The 17047-nt window shown below is 35.7% G+C and overlaps 5 protein-coding genes across 11 annotated transcripts; 1 reads left to right on the top strand and 4 right to left on the bottom strand.

Annotated features, from left to right (window-relative positions):
• Positions 1-3643: 3643 nt before the first annotated feature.
• On the bottom strand, positions 3644-4378 carry LOC149380072 (Sugar isomerase (SIS) family protein). Its single transcript, XM_089603591.1, has one exon. It carries the CDS (start codon positions 4297-4299, stop codon positions 3703-3705), a length of 597 nt encoding a protein of 198 aa, XP_089459717.1. The 5' UTR covers positions 4300-4378; the 3' UTR covers positions 3644-3702.
• A 524-nt stretch (positions 4379-4902) lies between these two features.
• Positions 4903-8176, bottom strand: I-2 (phosphoprotein phosphatase inhibitor). 3 transcript variants are annotated; one of them, XM_089604415.1, is made up of 5 exons: positions 8145-8176; positions 6289-6356; positions 6062-6183; positions 5635-5844; positions 4903-5302 (listed from the first exon to the last, which is right to left on the bottom strand). In XM_089604415.1, the coding sequence occupies exons 2-5, from the start codon at positions 6291-6293 to the stop codon at positions 5142-5144; spliced, it is 498 nt and encodes a 165-aa protein (XP_089460541.1). In that variant the 5' UTR covers positions 6294-6356; positions 8145-8176; the 3' UTR covers positions 4903-5141. The 3 variants fall into 3 exon arrangements, with proteins under 3 accessions (XP_089460541.1, XP_089460540.1, XP_089460542.1); XM_089604414.1 differs by lacking the exon at positions 8145-8176 and adding an exon at positions 7681-7839; XM_089604416.1 differs by lacking the exon at positions 8145-8176 and adding an exon at positions 7681-7828 and having other exon boundaries at positions 6289-6347.
• Positions 8177-8895: 719 nt separating this feature from the next.
• Positions 8896-12774, top strand: GB1 (GTP-binding protein 1). Of its 4 annotated transcripts, none has more exons than XM_089603576.1 (8): positions 8896-9012; positions 10055-10120; positions 10891-11053; positions 11167-11307; positions 11898-12006; positions 12078-12139; positions 12219-12322; positions 12412-12774. In XM_089603576.1, exons 3-8 carry the CDS (start codon positions 10961-10963, stop codon positions 12509-12511), a joined length of 609 nt encoding a protein of 202 aa, XP_089459702.1. In that variant the 5' UTR covers positions 8896-9012; positions 10055-10120; positions 10891-10960; the 3' UTR covers positions 12512-12774. The 4 variants fall into 4 exon arrangements, with proteins under 4 accessions (XP_089459702.1, XP_089459701.1, XP_089459698.1 ...); XM_089603575.1 differs by having other exon boundaries at positions 8897-9012; positions 10838-11053; XM_089603572.1 differs by lacking the exon at positions 10055-10120 and having other exon boundaries at positions 8932-9322; positions 10838-11053.
• Positions 12671-13455, bottom strand: LOC149380069 (chromosome transmission fidelity-like protein). Of its 2 annotated transcripts, none has more exons than XM_089603577.1 (3): positions 13229-13455; positions 12939-13140; positions 12671-12852 (listed from the first exon to the last, which is right to left on the bottom strand). In XM_089603577.1, exons 1-3 carry the CDS (start codon positions 13373-13375, stop codon positions 12764-12766), a joined length of 438 nt encoding a protein of 145 aa, XP_089459703.1. In that variant the 5' UTR covers positions 13376-13455; the 3' UTR covers positions 12671-12763. The 2 variants fall into 2 exon arrangements, with proteins under 2 accessions (XP_089459703.1, XP_089459704.1); XM_089603578.1 differs by having other exon boundaries at positions 12939-13136; positions 13229-13370.
• Positions 13456-13593: 138 nt separating this feature from the next.
• LOC149380068 (uncharacterized) lies at positions 13594-15141 on the bottom strand. Its single transcript, XM_089604099.1, has 6 exons — positions 15125-15141; positions 14967-14987; positions 14687-14852; positions 14488-14583; positions 14293-14397; positions 13594-14204 (listed from the first exon to the last, which is right to left on the bottom strand). Exons 1-6 carry the CDS (start codon positions 15139-15141, stop codon positions 13842-13844), a joined length of 768 nt encoding a protein of 255 aa, XP_089460225.1. The 3' UTR covers positions 13594-13841.
• Between the last annotated feature and the right edge of the window lie 1906 nt (positions 15142-17047).

The raw sequence follows: 17047 nt of genomic DNA, 5'->3' as shown, positions 1-17047 counted from the left end.
CTTGTTGAACTATTTTTTTAATAAAATAAAATTTAAACTAAATCTTAAAAAAAAAGTTAAAATTAGCTAATTACAACAAATACTTGTTCTTTGAATTCAATCTCTCATGAAATTCTAATATATGGGTATAAAAGTTTCCAGGTCACCCTCCCAAACAAGGAACTTGTGTGACACTTGAGAGATCTTTTTTTTTAACGAGTGACACCTGCGAGACTTAACGATAAATACAAAATATCTTATTGCAGCTTTCAACTCCAACTTACACAAATGTTTTATGCTTTATCTTCACGTACCCTACTTTCATCTCCTCAACAATTTGAGTATAACAAAATTTTAATTATATTTTTTTTTCTTTTTTTGTTTTTTTTGTAAATTTTGTGTGTACATGCGTAATTTAAAAAAAAAAAAAAAAAAAAGTATTCCGAGCTAAACGTGTCCAAATCTTCATTGCCATTTGGTGTTTTAAAGATGGCAAAATATAATATCATTGAAGCTTTAAAGATAATATTTAAGTTGTGCTTAAATGTGAAATGTAATCCATTATCTATTATATGTGCTTAAATGTTCTAACATAAAAAAACAAGGTTTCTGGATGGAAAGTTAAGCTTCTTTCTTCTGGAGGTAAATTCACAGTCATTAAATTTGTCTTGAGTAGTATCTCGATTTATACTATGGCTGTCCTTGTTGTCCCAAAAGCCGTTCTCCATATATTGGACCAGATTTATGCAAACTTTTTTGTGGAACGATAGGGATAAAACTAGACACCATTGGGTGGCTTGAAAAACTATATGTCGTCCCTTGGATTTTGACTGCCAAAACATAAGACTGTCTGCATATATGGCCGAGGCTATTATTGCTTAAATCGTGTGGAAGTATCTTAATGAAGATAGCCTTTGGACCCGGTTCGTGAAAAATAAATATGTCTAGTGATCAGTTTTATGGTGCGAGTAATCTCAAAAGTGGTGGATCTATTCTTTGGAGAAAAATCAAATCTATTCTCCCTGAAATATTTGACAACTCGCAGTGGAAAATTGGGAAACGAATGACTCGTTTTTGGCTGGACAATTGGTGTGGCATTACACTACGAAACTTTCCTATTTCTTCGGATGACTTATCCTTGACTTTCAAAGATGGGCTCGACAACCAGCCACTTTGTGAAACGTTTAAAATATCTCATTCCAAGTCATAATTGGCAGCAAATTAAGTGTACTAAGGTCACAGCTGTTGATGATGAGCTTCTCTGGATCCCAAGTACTTCTGGTTAATTTTATACCACTAATGTTTATCATTGGTAGTTTTATTTATGGGTACATTAGTTAAATAGTCATATTTACAGTTTGACATCGATAAATAGTCAACGTTTTCGCAAATTTTAGATAAATAGTCACTTTCATATATTTTACGGACGTAAATTTTAGGTAAATAATCACTTCCATTTATTAGGCATTGTTATCTTTATGACTATTTAACTATGATTTATTAAACATTGGCTATATTGCAATTCCAAACATTTTAATTGACTATTTACCTAATTTTTTATTATTTATTTATCAATCATGATGGTAGCTTTGACTGTTAAACTTTGGAAATCTAAAGTTCCAATAATTATTTGTTCATTTACTTGGAAACTTTGGTAACGGATAATTATACTGATGATTGAATTTCTAAACTTGGCATTTCTATTGTGTCCAAGTGCCACTGTTGTTCTGGAAATGTGGTTGAGACCTTCGACCACCTCTTCTTCCATAGCGGTATTGCTCAATAGATTTGGCATATTTTTCATAAGGAGCTTCGACGCTTTCGGAAAGAACTTCAAGAATTGGTTTTCAGGTGATGCTAAGAAAGCTACGGTGAGAAATAAAATAAATCATGCATGCTAATGTGGGAAGTTTGGAAAAGTAGATGTAATAGTCTTTTTTATTATTGTGGTATGAATGCTCTCACGGTTAAGAACAACATCTCTTGATAGTACTATGTTTCCTTTCTAAGTCTAAATAGTGTAGTCTAGATAGCGCCGCGAAATTCGTATGCATGAAATCTGCCCATCAATGGTTGTGCTGGAAACCTCCGGGGAACGGTCTAAATTAAGTATCAACGACTCTTTTAAAAATGATGGCTCAAGAGGGATCGTTCGAAACTCTAAAGGTGATTGCGTTAAGAACTTTGTTGGTTCTGTTTTTGTTCCCTCTAACTTTGCTGCTGAACTAGAGAGCTTAATTTTCAACATTTTTAATTTGAAATGCATGTGAAAATATATTAAAATAATAGAAAGCGACTCAAAATTACTTGTTGATGCGTGAAAATGTTCAGCTTCCGTGGATCTTCAAAGCTCGATGGAATTTCTTATCCGAGGGTTTTTCCGATATTGAGTTAATTCATGTGTATCGTGAGGAAAATATGGTGGCGGACGCTCTTAACTACTTTATTCTATTACTCAGTGTTGCTTTATAGATCATTTATATTTTCCTTCTCATGTTTCTTCTTTAATTGCAAAAGTTTACACGGGATATAAATATCATAAATTTTGTGTCTAATCTATACCTCATATAATCTTTATGTTTTCCACGGTATTCATCCGCCACAAGTAGAGCTATTAATAAAACTTCCATTGTACCGTCCATGTTTATTTAAAAAAAAAAGCAATATATGCCCTGCGCGTTGTTGCGAAATAATTAATATATTTTAGTCTGAAAGAAGAAATATATTGAGATATGTCCAGAAATATTTAGGTTTGAAAAAAAATATATTTAAAATTTTTTTATAACATTTTTATCTTTCTTAAAAAAAAATCGATACGAATGAACACTACTTGTGTTTAAGGTCTAATCTTTTTTTTTTTTAAGTTTAAAAAAAATCACGAAACATTATTCATTGAACACTGTTTCGTGAGGGAAAAATTGTACAAAATAGCCATTTGAAATTTATTGATTAGAAAAATAGCCAAGGTTTCAACTTTTCAGCAAAGTAGCTAAATTTACGTTTTCAAAATTTTTTTGACAGCCAAGATTAAATTTTTTTACGATTATTATAAGCAATTTATCACTTTCAAAAAAATTAATCTTGGGATCAAAATTTTTTTTGAAACCAGATTACTGCACATTTTGGCTATTTCACTAAATTAAGACATACATTGATTATTTTGCAAATTCATAACTTTAAATTAGCTATTTAATTAGCTCACAGTTTCGTGAGTGGGAGGCATCTCCTATATATATATATATATATATATATATATATATATATATATATATATATATATATATATTTATATTTGTGTGACTAAAAATTAATGATTTATTATTATTATTATAATCAAAATATGATATATTCAATGAGTTTACGTGAGTACGCACGCGTATGTATTCATATAAATATAGAATACAAATATAATAGTACAAAAAAATTCCATCAATATATCCGTAAAATCGAATCATCTCACCTTCCAAACTGTATTCCACTCAACCTTACATGAAATTTCAAATATATGGGTACATACAACAAGTTTCAAGTTTCAAGTTTCAAGTATGAAAAGTCATCAAAATAAAAACCGGGTCCCAATTAAATCTGCTCCCAAACAAACAAGGCGGCAAAGTATGACACTTGACGATACATCCAAAACGTCTTTAATGCACCAATTTTCAACTATTCATTCATCTCCGATCTTTCCAACAATACAGGAAAAAGAAAACATGATATGGAAAATCATTCTAGATTAGTATGGCGACTCCGAATAAGGTCAACGCTCTGCCCCAAGGCTTGACCCAACTTATAGACCACCATTTCACACAAGACGAACAAAGCCCCCTCGTACGCGCTCCCCATAAGCATCACCGGCCTCTCCTCCTCCGCCGCCGCAGCTCCGCCGTCGTCGGCCATGGTCTGCGCCGGAATGTACCCCACCGCCGTGGCCAGCCTCGCGCACGGCCCGGAAGGCTGCGCCGTCAGAACCACCACCCTGGCGCCGGTTTCTCGAGCCGCGGCGCAGAGGGCTTCCACGGTGGCGAACCCGCCGGGGCCGGCGGAGGCGAGGAGGAGGTCGGCGGCGGAGATGGGCGGCGCGGTGGCGTCGAGGACGAAGTGGGATCGGAGGCCGAGGTGGGCCAAGCGCATGCACATGGCTCGAAGCATGAGGCCTTCTCGGCCCACGCCGTACAGGAAAACCTTCCCGTCCTTTGCGGCGGAGAGCTCCGCCACGAGGAGGTCTAGGACCGGTGGGTATGGGTCCGTTGACTTTCTGAACACGGCGGAGATTTGGTCGCAGATGTGGGAGGCTAGAGAGGCCATGGAAGCGGATTCCATTGTCTTGGGTGGAAATGTTTCTTTTTTTTTTCTTTTTTTTTTGGGTGGCTTTGGAGAGAGGTATTGAAGAGATAAAAGAGAGCGAGAGCAGAGACGATTGTGTTTCCGTGGGACCCACGCGGGACAAAAAAAATTATATAGAAGAACAACATTGATAAGATAGCGAAAAGTTAGCAAAGTGTTAAAAGAAACAATTAATTAAGTAATCGAGTAATTAAACCACCAAAATTTAGATATTTATTAAATAATCAAACTTTTGTAAATTTTAAATAAAGAGTAACTTGTGATGATGTATTATTGTTTAAACGTTTTTAACATTTCATTTATACCCTTATAGTCAATTGATTATTTATAATTGTTAGTAAATATTTACAATTATTAATGTTTTTTTTAGTTTTATTAATAAAATTTCGTCTTTATTTACTTAAAATTTATCAAAATTTAATTATATAACAAAACTTGAATTTTTATATAGCTGTATACCACAGAGAGCCATAAAAAAAATATTATTAACATTGGATACTTTGTGTAAATTTAAAGAAACGACTATTTTACAAAATCTAAAAATTAGAAGATAAGTGAGAACAAAATGGAAACTATGCATCGAATAGAAATAAGAACATTCCTTTGTGATTATGAGCCATAATCTTTCTGAGATGATCAAAACAGGCACTTGGATGTGGCGTTTTATGAAAAAGCAAACACATGATTAAGGAAACAGGGCATTGTGGCGACAAACAAAACAGGGAGTAGAATTTATACAGTACAAGGACAGAGAATTAGAGAGCAGATTGATTCAAAAGCCGATACAAAATGCTGACAAAAAGAGTAATGAACTGAGACTAGACTCCGTTGGTCGGTGGCGGAGGAGGCTCTTTGTCGGCCTCGCCGTTCTCGTCTTCTTCATCGGCCGACGATCCTTTCTTCTTCCGGTGCTCTCTCACTTTCCAGAACTCGTCGTAGTGAGCTTTTCTGTGCTCCTTGAAGCTCACGTTGCCTTTGTCTGTTTCAGAACCCGAAACACAAGACCATAAGATAAATATAACTCTTTACAGATTGCTTTACTGATCAACGGAAAAAGAAAAAAAAAACAAAAAACGTGCCTTGCTAGAAAGCATCAACACATCGGAGTAAATTAGACTTCTGTATAAACCTATGGACTCGAGCTTAACCCCCACACTCTTCTTCTTATGAACCCCATATTAGAATGGCATTTTAAATCGTACGACGTATATTTCAAACACGATGATATAAGAAAGAACTAAGCAACAATCATGCTTCTAAACAATTGAGAGAGAGAGAGAGAGAGAGAGAGAGAGAGAGAGAGAGAGAGACCTTCGTCGTCGTCATCACAATCACCATCATCATTAGCGTCCTGATCCATCGTATCTGCCTCGTCATCGGCCGATGACCAGCCACAAGATCCCTGGGATTTCTTTCCGCTAGACGACGCGACGTCGTTCAAAGCCGTTCGAATTGCTTCTGCATCGACGATCTCGTCGATACAGTCATCAAATCGACCTCCTCGTACAGGAGATAGAGATCCTGCGATTAAACAGCACAGCTAGGATTACAAAGAATTTTTTTTTTCTTTTTTCTTTTCTTTCAGCAGGGTTATACAGACAAACAACCCAGAATTCAAAATATTTAAAGTATGAAGCCATTCACATCATAAATGAGAAATCTGTGTCACAATAATCAGATAAGCCCTTTGTCCGGCTTTTTCACAGATACGAAATGAAACGTTAATTTATTTACATACCATCATCGTCAATCATAGGGTGGTATGGCGTCTTTGGCTCGGTAATTTTCTGTCTTACCGGCTTATTTGCTTCGATTTCATCCAAATTAGCCTCATCCCAACGTACTCGACCCCGACTCTCACTTTAACAGAACATAAATAGACTAATCACTTAATATCGGTATGCAAGAAAAGTTTGACGAGGCTACGAGATTGAAAAACGTACTTAACAGAGCAAGAGTACTTACTTCATTGCCGCGATAAATGAGGTCTCTCTAAAAACGCCAAGCAAACTAATTCAATTTCACTGAAACAACTAAGAACGAAAATAAAAAAGCAACCAAATTTAGGATTATAATGGAAAAAGACAACGCAGACACAACAAAGCCCAATTTCGTTTCACATTTCACGAACAAATAATCAAAATTTGTAGCGCACATTCACAAAAGCTTCAACACGGGAAATTTGTTTATCGACGAAACCCTAACAAACACAACATGAACTGGACGAGCTCTACAAGTATTTCTGCAAGCAAGTATCAGATAAATATTGTACTGAAACCCTATCTTACTTCGGGTTTTTTTATAAACGAAATATAACAATTACAAGATTAAAACCCGAAGATAGGCTCGAGATCATAGAATAATCGCACGAAAGTAATGACCAATCTCGCGTAGTCAATTTGAAATCAGCTGGAACTAATTTTGAATTCGTATAATATCAAAAGAAAATCAATATCCTTATTTCACTGGCTTTTCCCGGGAAATCTGAGTCTGACGGAAGATTTAAAGAGTGAATTGAATCCGCAATATGGAATGGAGAGAAAGTCGTACCTGTAGAAGAAATGGAAACCTCATTTCTCCTGTATTCTTAAGAGCGAAATAATGCTCGAAATGAAATGAATATGTCAAATTGGATTATATTTAAACGAATAAATAGACTTTCTCCTGTGATTGTACCGCTAGCTCAGACCGGCAAAGGAATCGCAGAGTGTGAATTTCTCAACTGGTTTGTCAATTCCTAGATAGTTTGTTTCATTGCTATGAATTAATATCATTTGTTTTACTGAAAATATTGACTAAAGGTTTTACATTTAGCAGATTCGAGAGGTCTCTCATACAATGTTCATAGATAGGATAGGCTAATTTAGTGTTTTTAAATACTTTGATATGCACAGAGAAGTAAATATATTAATCTGAAAGGTTCTAAATGAAAGAATGAAGCCTCGAAGAGAATAATCTGTGTTTGTCTATCTTCTGTTTTTTAGATCTTACTCTCGCAGAGAAATAAATAAAGAAAGAGATTCGTAACTGCGTGATTCTACGGATTAAAATGACAGAATTACTTGTGAGAACACACTGTGATGAAGTTGAAACTGAAACTATATGGTATTTTTATTGATAATTGAATAGAATATTACACCCAAAACGGCTTACAATCAGATTGGTAGGCCAATCTCTCCCTATATCAAATCTGTAAACCCTATTTCACATTAAATTCGAGTAAAACCTATATCGAATCTGAAACCCTAATTTTGAAATCAAATTCGAGCAAAACCTATATCAAATCTGAGAACCCTAATTTATAAACCAATTCGTACCAGAATCCACAAAAGAGACGAAAAAGTAGAGAGAACGTACCGTGGAGAGGAGCGGAGACGCTAAACTCCGGCGATGACGCGCGCGACAGCAATGGCGAGTTATTCGCTGGCAGCGACGAGCACCGAAGAAGAAAGAATATAGAAGAAGAGACGAGAAAGAAACAGAGAGTCGAGAGAAAAAGGTGAAGCGAGGAAACCGTACGTTACAAAGTAAAAGAAAAATAAAACGTGTTGTACTGTAAACAGTAATTTCGGAATTAGGTACGTGTCATATTCCAATTGGGTTTGGACTTATTATATATAGATATAGATATAGATATATATCAGCTGGAACTAATTTTGAATTCGTATTCTATCAAAAGAAAATCAATATCTTTCTCAAAAAAAAAAAAAAAAAAAATCAATATCCTTATTTCACTGTCTTTTCCCGGGAAATCTGAGTCTGACGGAAGATTTAAAGAGTGAATTGAATCCGCAATATGGAATGAAGAGAGAGAGTCGTACCTGTAGAAGAAACGGAAACCTCTTTTTTCTCCTGTATTCTTTTTTTTTTTTTTATAGAATTTTTCTCCTGTATTCTTAAAAGCGAAATAATGCTCTGAATATGTCAAATTGGATTTTATTTAAACGAATAAATAAGACTTTCTCCTGTGAGTTTTGCTTTGGAAATAAAAAAAGACCTGAAGTGTTCTTTTTAATTTTGTTACCATAATTTCGATGAAGAATATAACTATGTGTACTAAGTGAATAATTACCGAAATAGAGAATCTTTTAAAAAATTAAATAAAAATAAATCATTACTAAAGTAGAGATAAGATGCATATGATAATAAAGATATATTCATCTTTTTTTGTTAAATATGTTTTTTATTTAATTGTTGACGTAAATTATGCTTTTAAAAAAATTGAATCATACAGCTAAAACGATCATTAAAACTTATTTTTACACATCTCAACCATTTTTACTATTTAAGAATAATGTAGCTATTTTACAAATCCATTAATTTCATTTAAATAAAATTAGAAGAAATATATTAGGCATATTTTTTTTTATAGAAAAAACTGTTGAATAATCTGTATTTCGAGCACTGGGAATTTGCACATGTCATCATAGGCCCAAGCCTAGTACATGAAAGAATTCTACAAAGGGTATATTCGGAATTAAAGATTAAAATAAGAGAATAAATGAGGGACGGCGAAATCTGAAACAAGAGAAATTATTTTTTCTAATTTTTTTTTTTCTAAATTCTTTCGGGCAAAACTCACAGGAGAAAGTCTATTTATTCGTTTAATTAAAATCCAATTTGACATATTCAGAGCATTATTTCGCTTTTAAGAACACAGGAGAAAAGAGGTTTCCGTTTCTTCTACAGGTACGACTCTCTCTCTTCATTCCATATTGCGGATTCAATTCACTCTTTAAATCTTCCGTCAGACTCAGATTTCCCGGGAAAAGACAGTGAAATAAGGATATTGATTTTCTTTTGATATAATACGAATTCAAAACTAGTTCCAGCTGATTTCAAATTGACTACGCGAGATTGTTCATTCCTTTCGTGTGATTATTCTATGCTCTCGAGCCTAATCTGTGGTTTTAAAACAATAAAACTTACCGTTTCGCCGGCTAAATCTGCCTACAACACTGAAACCCAATTGCTCATTTCGTTCATCGCGAATTACCTTGTAAGACCTCGAATCTAAAATCTTAAACGTTACGTTACTGTTTCGTATTTGTTCATATTATCTTAGCCGCGACACTGGTGTATTTTCAATTTTTAGTATATAGATCATAGATAAATTAATCGTTCGTGATCTTGGTGTTTTAGATATAACTGGTTCCTATGGCTTAAGATCAACCTGGTCTTCCTCGGAGATCTAATAGTCGTCCTATTGTTTGTGTTTGGGATCCTAATCTGTGGTTTTATTTACTTATTATCATTATTGGATTGGGTGTTTAACAGTGTACAATAATGAATGAAAAGAGAAAGTAAAGAAAGGACGACTATTGTTGCTGATTGAATTCGGACTAAAGTTTTGTACATTGTTGATCGAGGTTTTTGATTCAGCTACTATAGGCTTCGATTTAACTTCTATAGAAATTAGGAATAGATAAATTCAAGGTTGTGAATTTAAGAACTTTTCTGTGGTTTTGATGATCATCTTGAAAGCAAGTGAGACAAAACATAAGTTCTTGATCCAAACCCAATTGGAATATGACACGTACCTAATTCCGAAATTACTGTTTACAGTACAACACGTTTTATTTTTCTTTTTTTTTTTTTGCTCTGAAACGTTTTATTTTTCTTTTACTTTGTAACGTACGGTTTCCTCGCTTCACCTTTTTTCTCTCGACTCTCTGTTTCTTTCTTGTCTCTTCTTCTATATTCTTTCTTCTTCGGTGCTCGTCGCTGCCAGCGAATAACTCGCCATTGCTGTCGCGCGCGTCATCGCCGGAGTTCAGCGTCTCCGCTCCTCTCCACGGTACGTTCTCTCTACTTTTTCGTCTCTTTTGTGGATTGTGGTACGAATTGGTTTATAAATTAGGGTTCTCAGATTTGATATAGGCTTTGCTCGAATTTGATTTCAAAATTAGGGTTTCAGATTCGATATAGGTTTTACTCGAATTTAATGTGAAATAGGGTTTACAGATTTGATATAGGGAGAGATTGGCCTACCAATCTGATTGTAAGCCGTTTTGGGTGTAATATTCTATTCAATTATCAATAAAAATACCATATAGTTTCAGTTTCAACTTCATCACAGTGTGTTCTCACAAGTAATTCTGTCATTTTAATCCGTAGAATCACGCAGTTACGAATCTCTTTCTTTATTTATTTCTCTGCGAGAGTAAGATCTAAAAAACAGAAGATAGACAAACACAGATTATTCTCTTCGAGGCTTCATTCTTTCATTTAGAACCTTTCAGATTAATATATTTACTTCTCTGTGCATATCAAAGTATTTAAAAACACTAAATTAGCCTATCCTATCTATGAACGTTGTATGAGAGACCTCTCGAATCTGCTAAATGTAAAACCTTTAGTCAATATTTTCAGTAAAACAAATGATATTAATTCATAGCAATGAAACAAACTATCTAGGAATTGACAAACCAGTTGAGAAATTCACACTCTGCGATTCCTTTGCCGGTCTGAGCTAGCGGTACATTGAATATGGGAATTGTTTCTTTGTTTCTAGGTTTGATAGTTGTGACTTCGATAAGAGATTTGGTTTGCTTGCATGTTATGAAGCCCTTGTCCTTTTCGGCTTAAAGGTTCGAAAAGGGGCAATTACTAACTGAAACTCAAGCAAAGCAAGATAATGTTTTCTTTGTTCTATGGACTATGGAAGTACATGCTTAGCAAGACCGAGTTTCGCGTCCTCATTCTTGGGATCGACAAGGCTGGAAAAACCGTAATGAATCTTCTCAATCAAATATTCAAACTTTTTTTTTTTTTTTTCTGTACAGATCTTGGCTTCTATATGATCTGGTGAATTTGTTGTCTGATATTTTGATTAATTTGTAGACTTTGTTGGAGAAGTTAAAATCAGTTTACTCAAACGTCGAAGGCCTACCTCCTGACCGGATTGTTCCCACTGTCGGACTTAATATTGGTCGAGTTGAAGTCACAAATTCAAAACTTGTTTTCTGGGATCTTGGAGGCCAGGTAATGTGAAATTACAGTCATCGATGAATTACCTTTTTTTTTTTTTCCAATCCTGATCTCATGGCAATATCCAAACTGGACTGTTTCTTTGGGCTCGCATTTTCTGTCTCTCTCTGCAAAATTAAGGGCTTTATAATGCGTCTACAGAAGTTTCAATTATAATAGGAATCTTATAAAGATCGAAATCTGCATTGGCATTATCCAATCCAATCACATTTTGATGATTGTTACTCCTTTTTCAGTGGTTAATCTGAATGGTTTACCTTACCCTAACACCCCTAAAACTCCCAAGAAAAGGGAAAATGTGACAATAATTTACAGAAGTAAAATATTTGGATGTTCAAAATTTTGTGCTTCTAATTATTTTTAGGTATATTTTGGTCTTAAATTAGTGAAACGACTTCACATTATTGACTTTAAGTTTTTAATACTTTATCGCTTTAGTTCCTTTCAAACATCATTAAATTCTTATTATGATCGAAGTGAGTTGATGTCATGTCATTATAAAACTATAAATTCCTCTTCGCTGGATGGGGAATTTTATTCAACATACACAATTTATTCATTGAATAGCTTATGCGTTTTTACAGCCTGGTCTTCGCTCAATCTGGGAGAAATATTATGAAGAAGCTCATGCAGTTATATACGTCATTGATGCCGCGTGTCCATCTCGGTTTGAAGATTCAAAATCCGCATTAGGTACATACAATCTATTAGTCAAAAACATTTTTTTTTGGACTCTGTAATATATACTTCTTCGTCACACTCAGAGAAAGTATTGCGGCACGAGGATTTGCATGGAGCCCCAATTTTGATCATAGCAAATAAGCAGGTGAGAACAGAATCTGGATTTTCTCTTTATTTGTCAAAGTCTGTGTTCTGTTTTATTTATCGAATCAATTGTAAAGCAGGATAGAGCCGAATCTGTAACCGCGGACGAAGTTGATCGGTATTTGGACCTCAAGAAGTTGGACGAACGGGCGTACATGGTCGAAGCTGTTTCGGCATATGATGGGTTAGCAAATAACATTATTTCGTTCCACGATGTTGATATTCCTGATTAAAATAAAAAATTTACATTGTCGCTTTCGAAACGAATTGCAGGCTGGGAATCAAAGAGAGCGTCGAATGGTTGGTGGGCGTAATGGAGAGGAGCAAGAGAACCGAATTATTGAGAGCTCGGACCGGCCCCGCTGGTGTATGAGAGTGACACCAATTTACTGATTTTTAATGTAAAAGAAAGAAAGAAACAGAAAAACATTATTTGTTAAAAAAAAAAAAAAAAATCAATGGAATATCTCAGCCTCAGGTTTCTTGGTTAACATTACTGTGTTTTACATGCGATATTAGAGATCTTTGGCTTCCTGAGAAAGATGAGAGTAATTTGGAAATATGTTTGTTTGATACAAATTCATGAAATTCAAATACATTTAGGTCATACAAGAGAGATTCAAAATCACACAACATCACTGATCTTATCTTCTTCCAAGTGATCTTGAGCCTTTTTCTTTGCTCTTTCCATTTCCTTTGCAGACGGTTGTGGTTCTGAAAGAATAACATCAATCAAAACACAAAATCTCAACAAAAAAGTAAAAAAAAAAAAAATTAGAATGAGCGTTCAGCGAACCCACTGGAAATAAGAGCTCTCGGTCTGGTCTTGAACAAAATGCGATGACGAATAACTCCGATGACCTCCAAATCCACCTCCGGCGAGCTCTCGCCGGTGGTCTGACGGCTCGGCTTCTTCGTCTTCCTCAGAACCAACATGGGTTTCTTCAACGCAACTTTGGATCCCGTCAGTTCATGATACCCAACCGTGAACGTGTAATCTTCCTTTCGTATCACAGAGAGAGAGAGAGAAAAAGATCGATAACAGAATCAAGAGAAACAGAAGTAAGAAGAAAAAAATTCCGATCGGAACCTGAGAAGAAGGACGACAGAGTCGGCCGATTTGGAGGTTCTGGAAACGGTCTTTGAAATCGGGCTGAACTTCGACCACGCCTTGGAGCTCCACGATCGCCCATTCTCTACAATTTTCTCCGCAATCGCACTTTATCTCTATCTGCATTTTCAATCGATCGGGAAATCTCAGTCTGTACTAGGGATAAATCAGGGAGTTTTCCCGCCCTTTTTTTTTATTATTATTTCATTCCCTCTTTCTGGTAGGGTTTTTAATATTTATGTTTTTGGTCAACCCGTTATATTGACTAGAAGGGACACATGGGTAATTTCGTATCCTCAAACGACTGTCGTTTTCTAGAACCAAACGGAATGAACAATGTCGTTTTAGTGTGTGCAACAAAATAAGGACCATGATTTGCAAACGACTTTGATTTGATACCAACAACAGTTGAGTACAGATTCATTGCGCTAGAGTGCATGAGATTCACAACTCAAAACAAAATTGAATCAAAAATGCCTTCTGCTCTAAGTAAAGCCTAAACCTTGCACACATCAACATTTTGGGATTAAATACACAGACCAAGCAACAAAAGAAAAGAGTCACATAACATCTCTGTACAAAGTACAAACAGTCAGTTTCCGGTTTTTTCGTCGCTCGATTTGGCCTTTCTGAAAAGATCATCCACCGTGGCGGGTCCCACGAGAACGTTTATCGCGAACGCAATGCACGGGTCGGAAAACAACTCTCCGAACGCCGAACCAGTAGTCTCGTCTTCCGTTTCTTCACCGGCTTTGTCGAAAACGACACTGACACGGCGTCGCGGTCGGGTCTTCGGCTTCAGTCCGAGCGTGTCGACCTCGACCCCGGCCAGCCGTTTCGAACGCCTACGCATCTCCGGTTGACCGTTGACCGATTCGGAGCCCGACATCCCCGAAATCTGACCCAAATGACTTTGACTCCTTGTTCTTCTGGCTACCGATTTCCCATCACCTGACTAATGGACACTCACTCGGTCAACCTTAATCGGAAGTATAATTCATAAATTAGGGATAGAATATTGGTTACACTTGCTGTGAGATTACAGTGTAAGAGTGGTATTGATGATCAGAATCCTCGCAACTCTTCAGATGCCGATAAACAGCCCTCAGAGATCGAAACTTTGTTTTGGTCACTGGATCTGTGTAATACTGCACATCTCAAGTGTGAAAACCCATTTCAAATATCTAAAAAATTTCATTAGTATACACACACACACACACATATATATATAGATATACCGGGTCTCTCCTGATAGTTTCATTGCTTTCTTTCACTCTGATTTCTCCGATCCAACCCCGCGGTAGATTCTCCGCTCTCACCTCTTCAACTCCAATCTATTTTGGCAACAAAAAAAATGAACTTCAAGTACTACTATCTATATCTATAAGGTCTTAAAAATCAAAGGGAAAAAAAAAGAAAGTTAAAACTAAAACTCACAAGTTTCCAAGTGTGTCTCAAATCACGCTTCTTGACATTCCTGTTCTTGTTCTTTGGTTTGTGAATGCTGAGATATTGATGAACCTGAACCCTGGAGTTAAATGTAGGCCCATTATTTGGGGCAGAGTAAAACTGCAAAATATAAATAAACCACACAGTTTGGTTACTTGTACGTCACGTTTCAGGCATGCAGATCAATATTGAGTGACATTTGTTAGTGTCATGAATGTTTAGTTTAATTAAATTGCATGTACTTCAAGTTCAACACAATCATCAGTACTTGTAAGAAGTTTTAACTCCCCTGCAACAACAAAACAAAAAGTACTAATTTTGGGAACTTAATAATATTGCAAAAAAAAAAAAAAAAAAAAACAGTCAAACGAAATCTACCAAGAGATCTCTTTCTCAGCGCAGTGTTGTCATTATAATATAACACACCTTGTCTCTTTTGCCATTGCCTCTGATTCTTTCCACCATGGTCCAGCCTGGAGGAAGAGAGTCAACGATAGTTGACTTTGTCATTTTCTCCTACCACGCTCAGACTGTGATACGACAACCACTTTGCACGACTCTCTTACTCTGTTCTGTTTCTTCTACAAAACACAATCTTTCGTTGTGTCACAATCTTTGTTTCTCTGAATCTTAGACTAATTGTTTTAGAATTTAGACAGTGCTTTCTTAACACAATTTTTCTGAGAGACCCACGTGTTACCCCACTTCCGTAGAGCTTAAAATTACGTGTCAAGCTCTGTTCTTTGTTCCCAAAACACTTCACATTTTGAGATATTAAGCTAAGCTATCCTTATTAAAAAAAATGAAACATCTTATGGTCAACTTGACAAATCCATATCATATGATTGCCAGGATTTTTATTTTGCAGTGAGATTCAGTTTTATTTTTTTTATTTTTTTAGACATAACGTGGATTCCACTGTCCTAGAAGCTTGTGCATGGTGACACATCGTGATCAGGCCATTACATATGGACACGTGGAAATTTGTGGATTTTTTTTTATTGTGGTTTCATTTTGTCGTACGGTTCTGATGAGGTGATATCAATGAGCGTGTAAAAGTCGCTTCTAGTTTCGTTTGTTCATAATTCGGCAAAGCTTTTTTTTTTTTTTTTTTTGTTCCCATGATTCACAAACGACACTCAATGTTATAATTATAATTTCATAGCTACACGAGCTTAAAAATTCAGCGAGCAACTAACGAATTCCAAGAAAAATTCCCTCTCAGAAAACAAAGCTAAATTAGAGAGAAAGAAACAATATTAATTGAAGAATATATATATATACACTATAACACATATTTCTCTGCTTAGGAACTATGAACCAAAAACGACATGTTTTACGTACAAACTAATTGTGAAGAGGGTTCGGTCCGGTGGGAACGATTCGATGCGAAACGGCGTGGACCGAGTCCAACTCGGTCTGATCACTCATCTTCCTCCTCAGAGAATCAAATACCGCCAAACAGCTTCGAACAAACATTGAAGAATGTTCTGTTCTTCTTAGCCTCTGTTCTGTCTCTGTGTTGATCGAACGACATGATAAACTATCCGGCGGAGCTAACAAAATTAAAACGACAAGCAACAAGATCAACCATCGTTGAGCTCTCATCATCATGGTTTTGAATTTGATTGATTTGGAGAGAACTTAATAAAGAAGAAGGCTCAAGAGACGAGAGTTACAGCAAACAAAACTGAAGGTGTTTTTTGTGAACCTGACATTATTTGTTGGGAAGGTTGAGAAGTTTACTTATTAATACATAAAGGGACAGGTTTAATTCGTCATTATTTTATACGTAATATTTCGAATGGAAAATCTAATGTTACATTAATATTGGGTGCTCTCTCATTCATGGTGTTTTTCGGTGTCACAAATACAAAAATTTGACCTTTTTCAACAGTCGCTTTCTAGATATAAGAAACTTGAGATAAATAGGTTAACTTGTAATAATAATATGCCATTTTTGGAGCATGTCATTTAGTATGAATTGGATGGGCAATGTTACAACGTTTAATTGCTTCACGAAACTGATATTTTGAAAATAGGTACTCAAAAAGTCCACGAATACATGGGAAATTCTTGACTAGATATTGAGGCCAAACTCATGATCACAGATAGCACGCCGTTCAAATAAGTTAAACGTTAATTTCTGGTAGGGTCCAATAACTTCTATGGTCCACATGAATAAAATCAAATAAAATCCTTTGCCTACTATGGCATTCTTCATGAATTATTAGTCATAGACTAATCTGGAATGGAAATCCTTTTTTTTAATCACTCAGGTAAAGGTGGGACCCACTTTTATGAGCTACGGGAGTGCTGAATCTGCTGATATGATTCGTTCGATTTAGA

Source organism: Urtica dioica, chromosome 12 (assembly GCF_054948205.1).
Source record: "Urtica dioica subsp. dioica isolate 48M chromosome 12, U.dioica_male_clone48M_v1_H2, whole genome shotgun sequence".
Taxonomy (NCBI): domain Eukaryota; kingdom Viridiplantae; phylum Streptophyta; class Magnoliopsida; order Rosales; family Urticaceae; genus Urtica; species Urtica dioica.
This window is presented reverse-complemented; position numbering and strand designations above follow the sequence as displayed.

Bases quoted from the DNA above. Each gene is read 5' to 3' on its own strand.
- LOC149380072 (XM_089603591.1), bottom strand. From the start codon at position 4,299: ATGGAATCCGCTTCCATGGCCTCTCTAGCCTCCCACATCTGCGACCAA.
- I-2 (XM_089604415.1), bottom strand. The intron at 5,845-6,061 runs GTATGTAAATAA...GTTTAATCGCAG, and splicing joins CCCTATGATTGACGATGATG to GATCTCTATCTCCTGTACGA. The intron at 5,303-5,634 runs GTCTCTCTCTCT...GTTCTGAAACAG, and splicing joins TTGTGATGACGACGACGAAG to ACAAAGGCAACGTGAGCTTC.
- GB1 (XM_089603576.1), top strand. From the start codon at position 10,961: ATGTTTTCTTTGTTCTATGGACTATGGAAGTACATGCTTAGCAAGACC. The intron at 11,054-11,166 runs GTAATGAATCTT...ATTAATTTGTAG, and splicing joins TCGACAAGGCTGGAAAAACC to ACTTTGTTGGAGAAGTTAAA. The intron at 12,007-12,077 runs GTACATACAATC...CGTCACACTCAG, and splicing joins AGATTCAAAATCCGCATTAG to AGAAAGTATTGCGGCACGAG.
- LOC149380069 (XM_089603577.1), bottom strand. From the start codon at position 13,375: ATGCAGATAGAGATAAAGTGCGATTGCGGAGAAAATTGTAGAGAATGG. The intron at 13,141-13,228 runs GTTCCGATCGGA...GTGATACGAAAG, and splicing joins TCTGTCGTCCTTCTTCTCAG to GAAGATTACACGTTCACGGT. The intron at 12,853-12,938 runs GTGGGTTCGCTG...TTATTCTTTCAG, and splicing joins ACCGAGAGCTCTTATTTCCA to AACCACAACCGTCTGCAAAG.
- LOC149380068 (XM_089604099.1), bottom strand. The intron at 14,853-14,966 runs GTACTGATGATT...GTGACGTACAAG, and splicing joins GGAGTTAAAACTTCTTACAA to TAACCAAACTGTGTGGTTTA. The intron at 14,398-14,487 runs GTATATCTATAT...TGAGATGTGCAG, and splicing joins AAACTATCAGGAGAGACCCG to TATTACACAGATCCAGTGAC.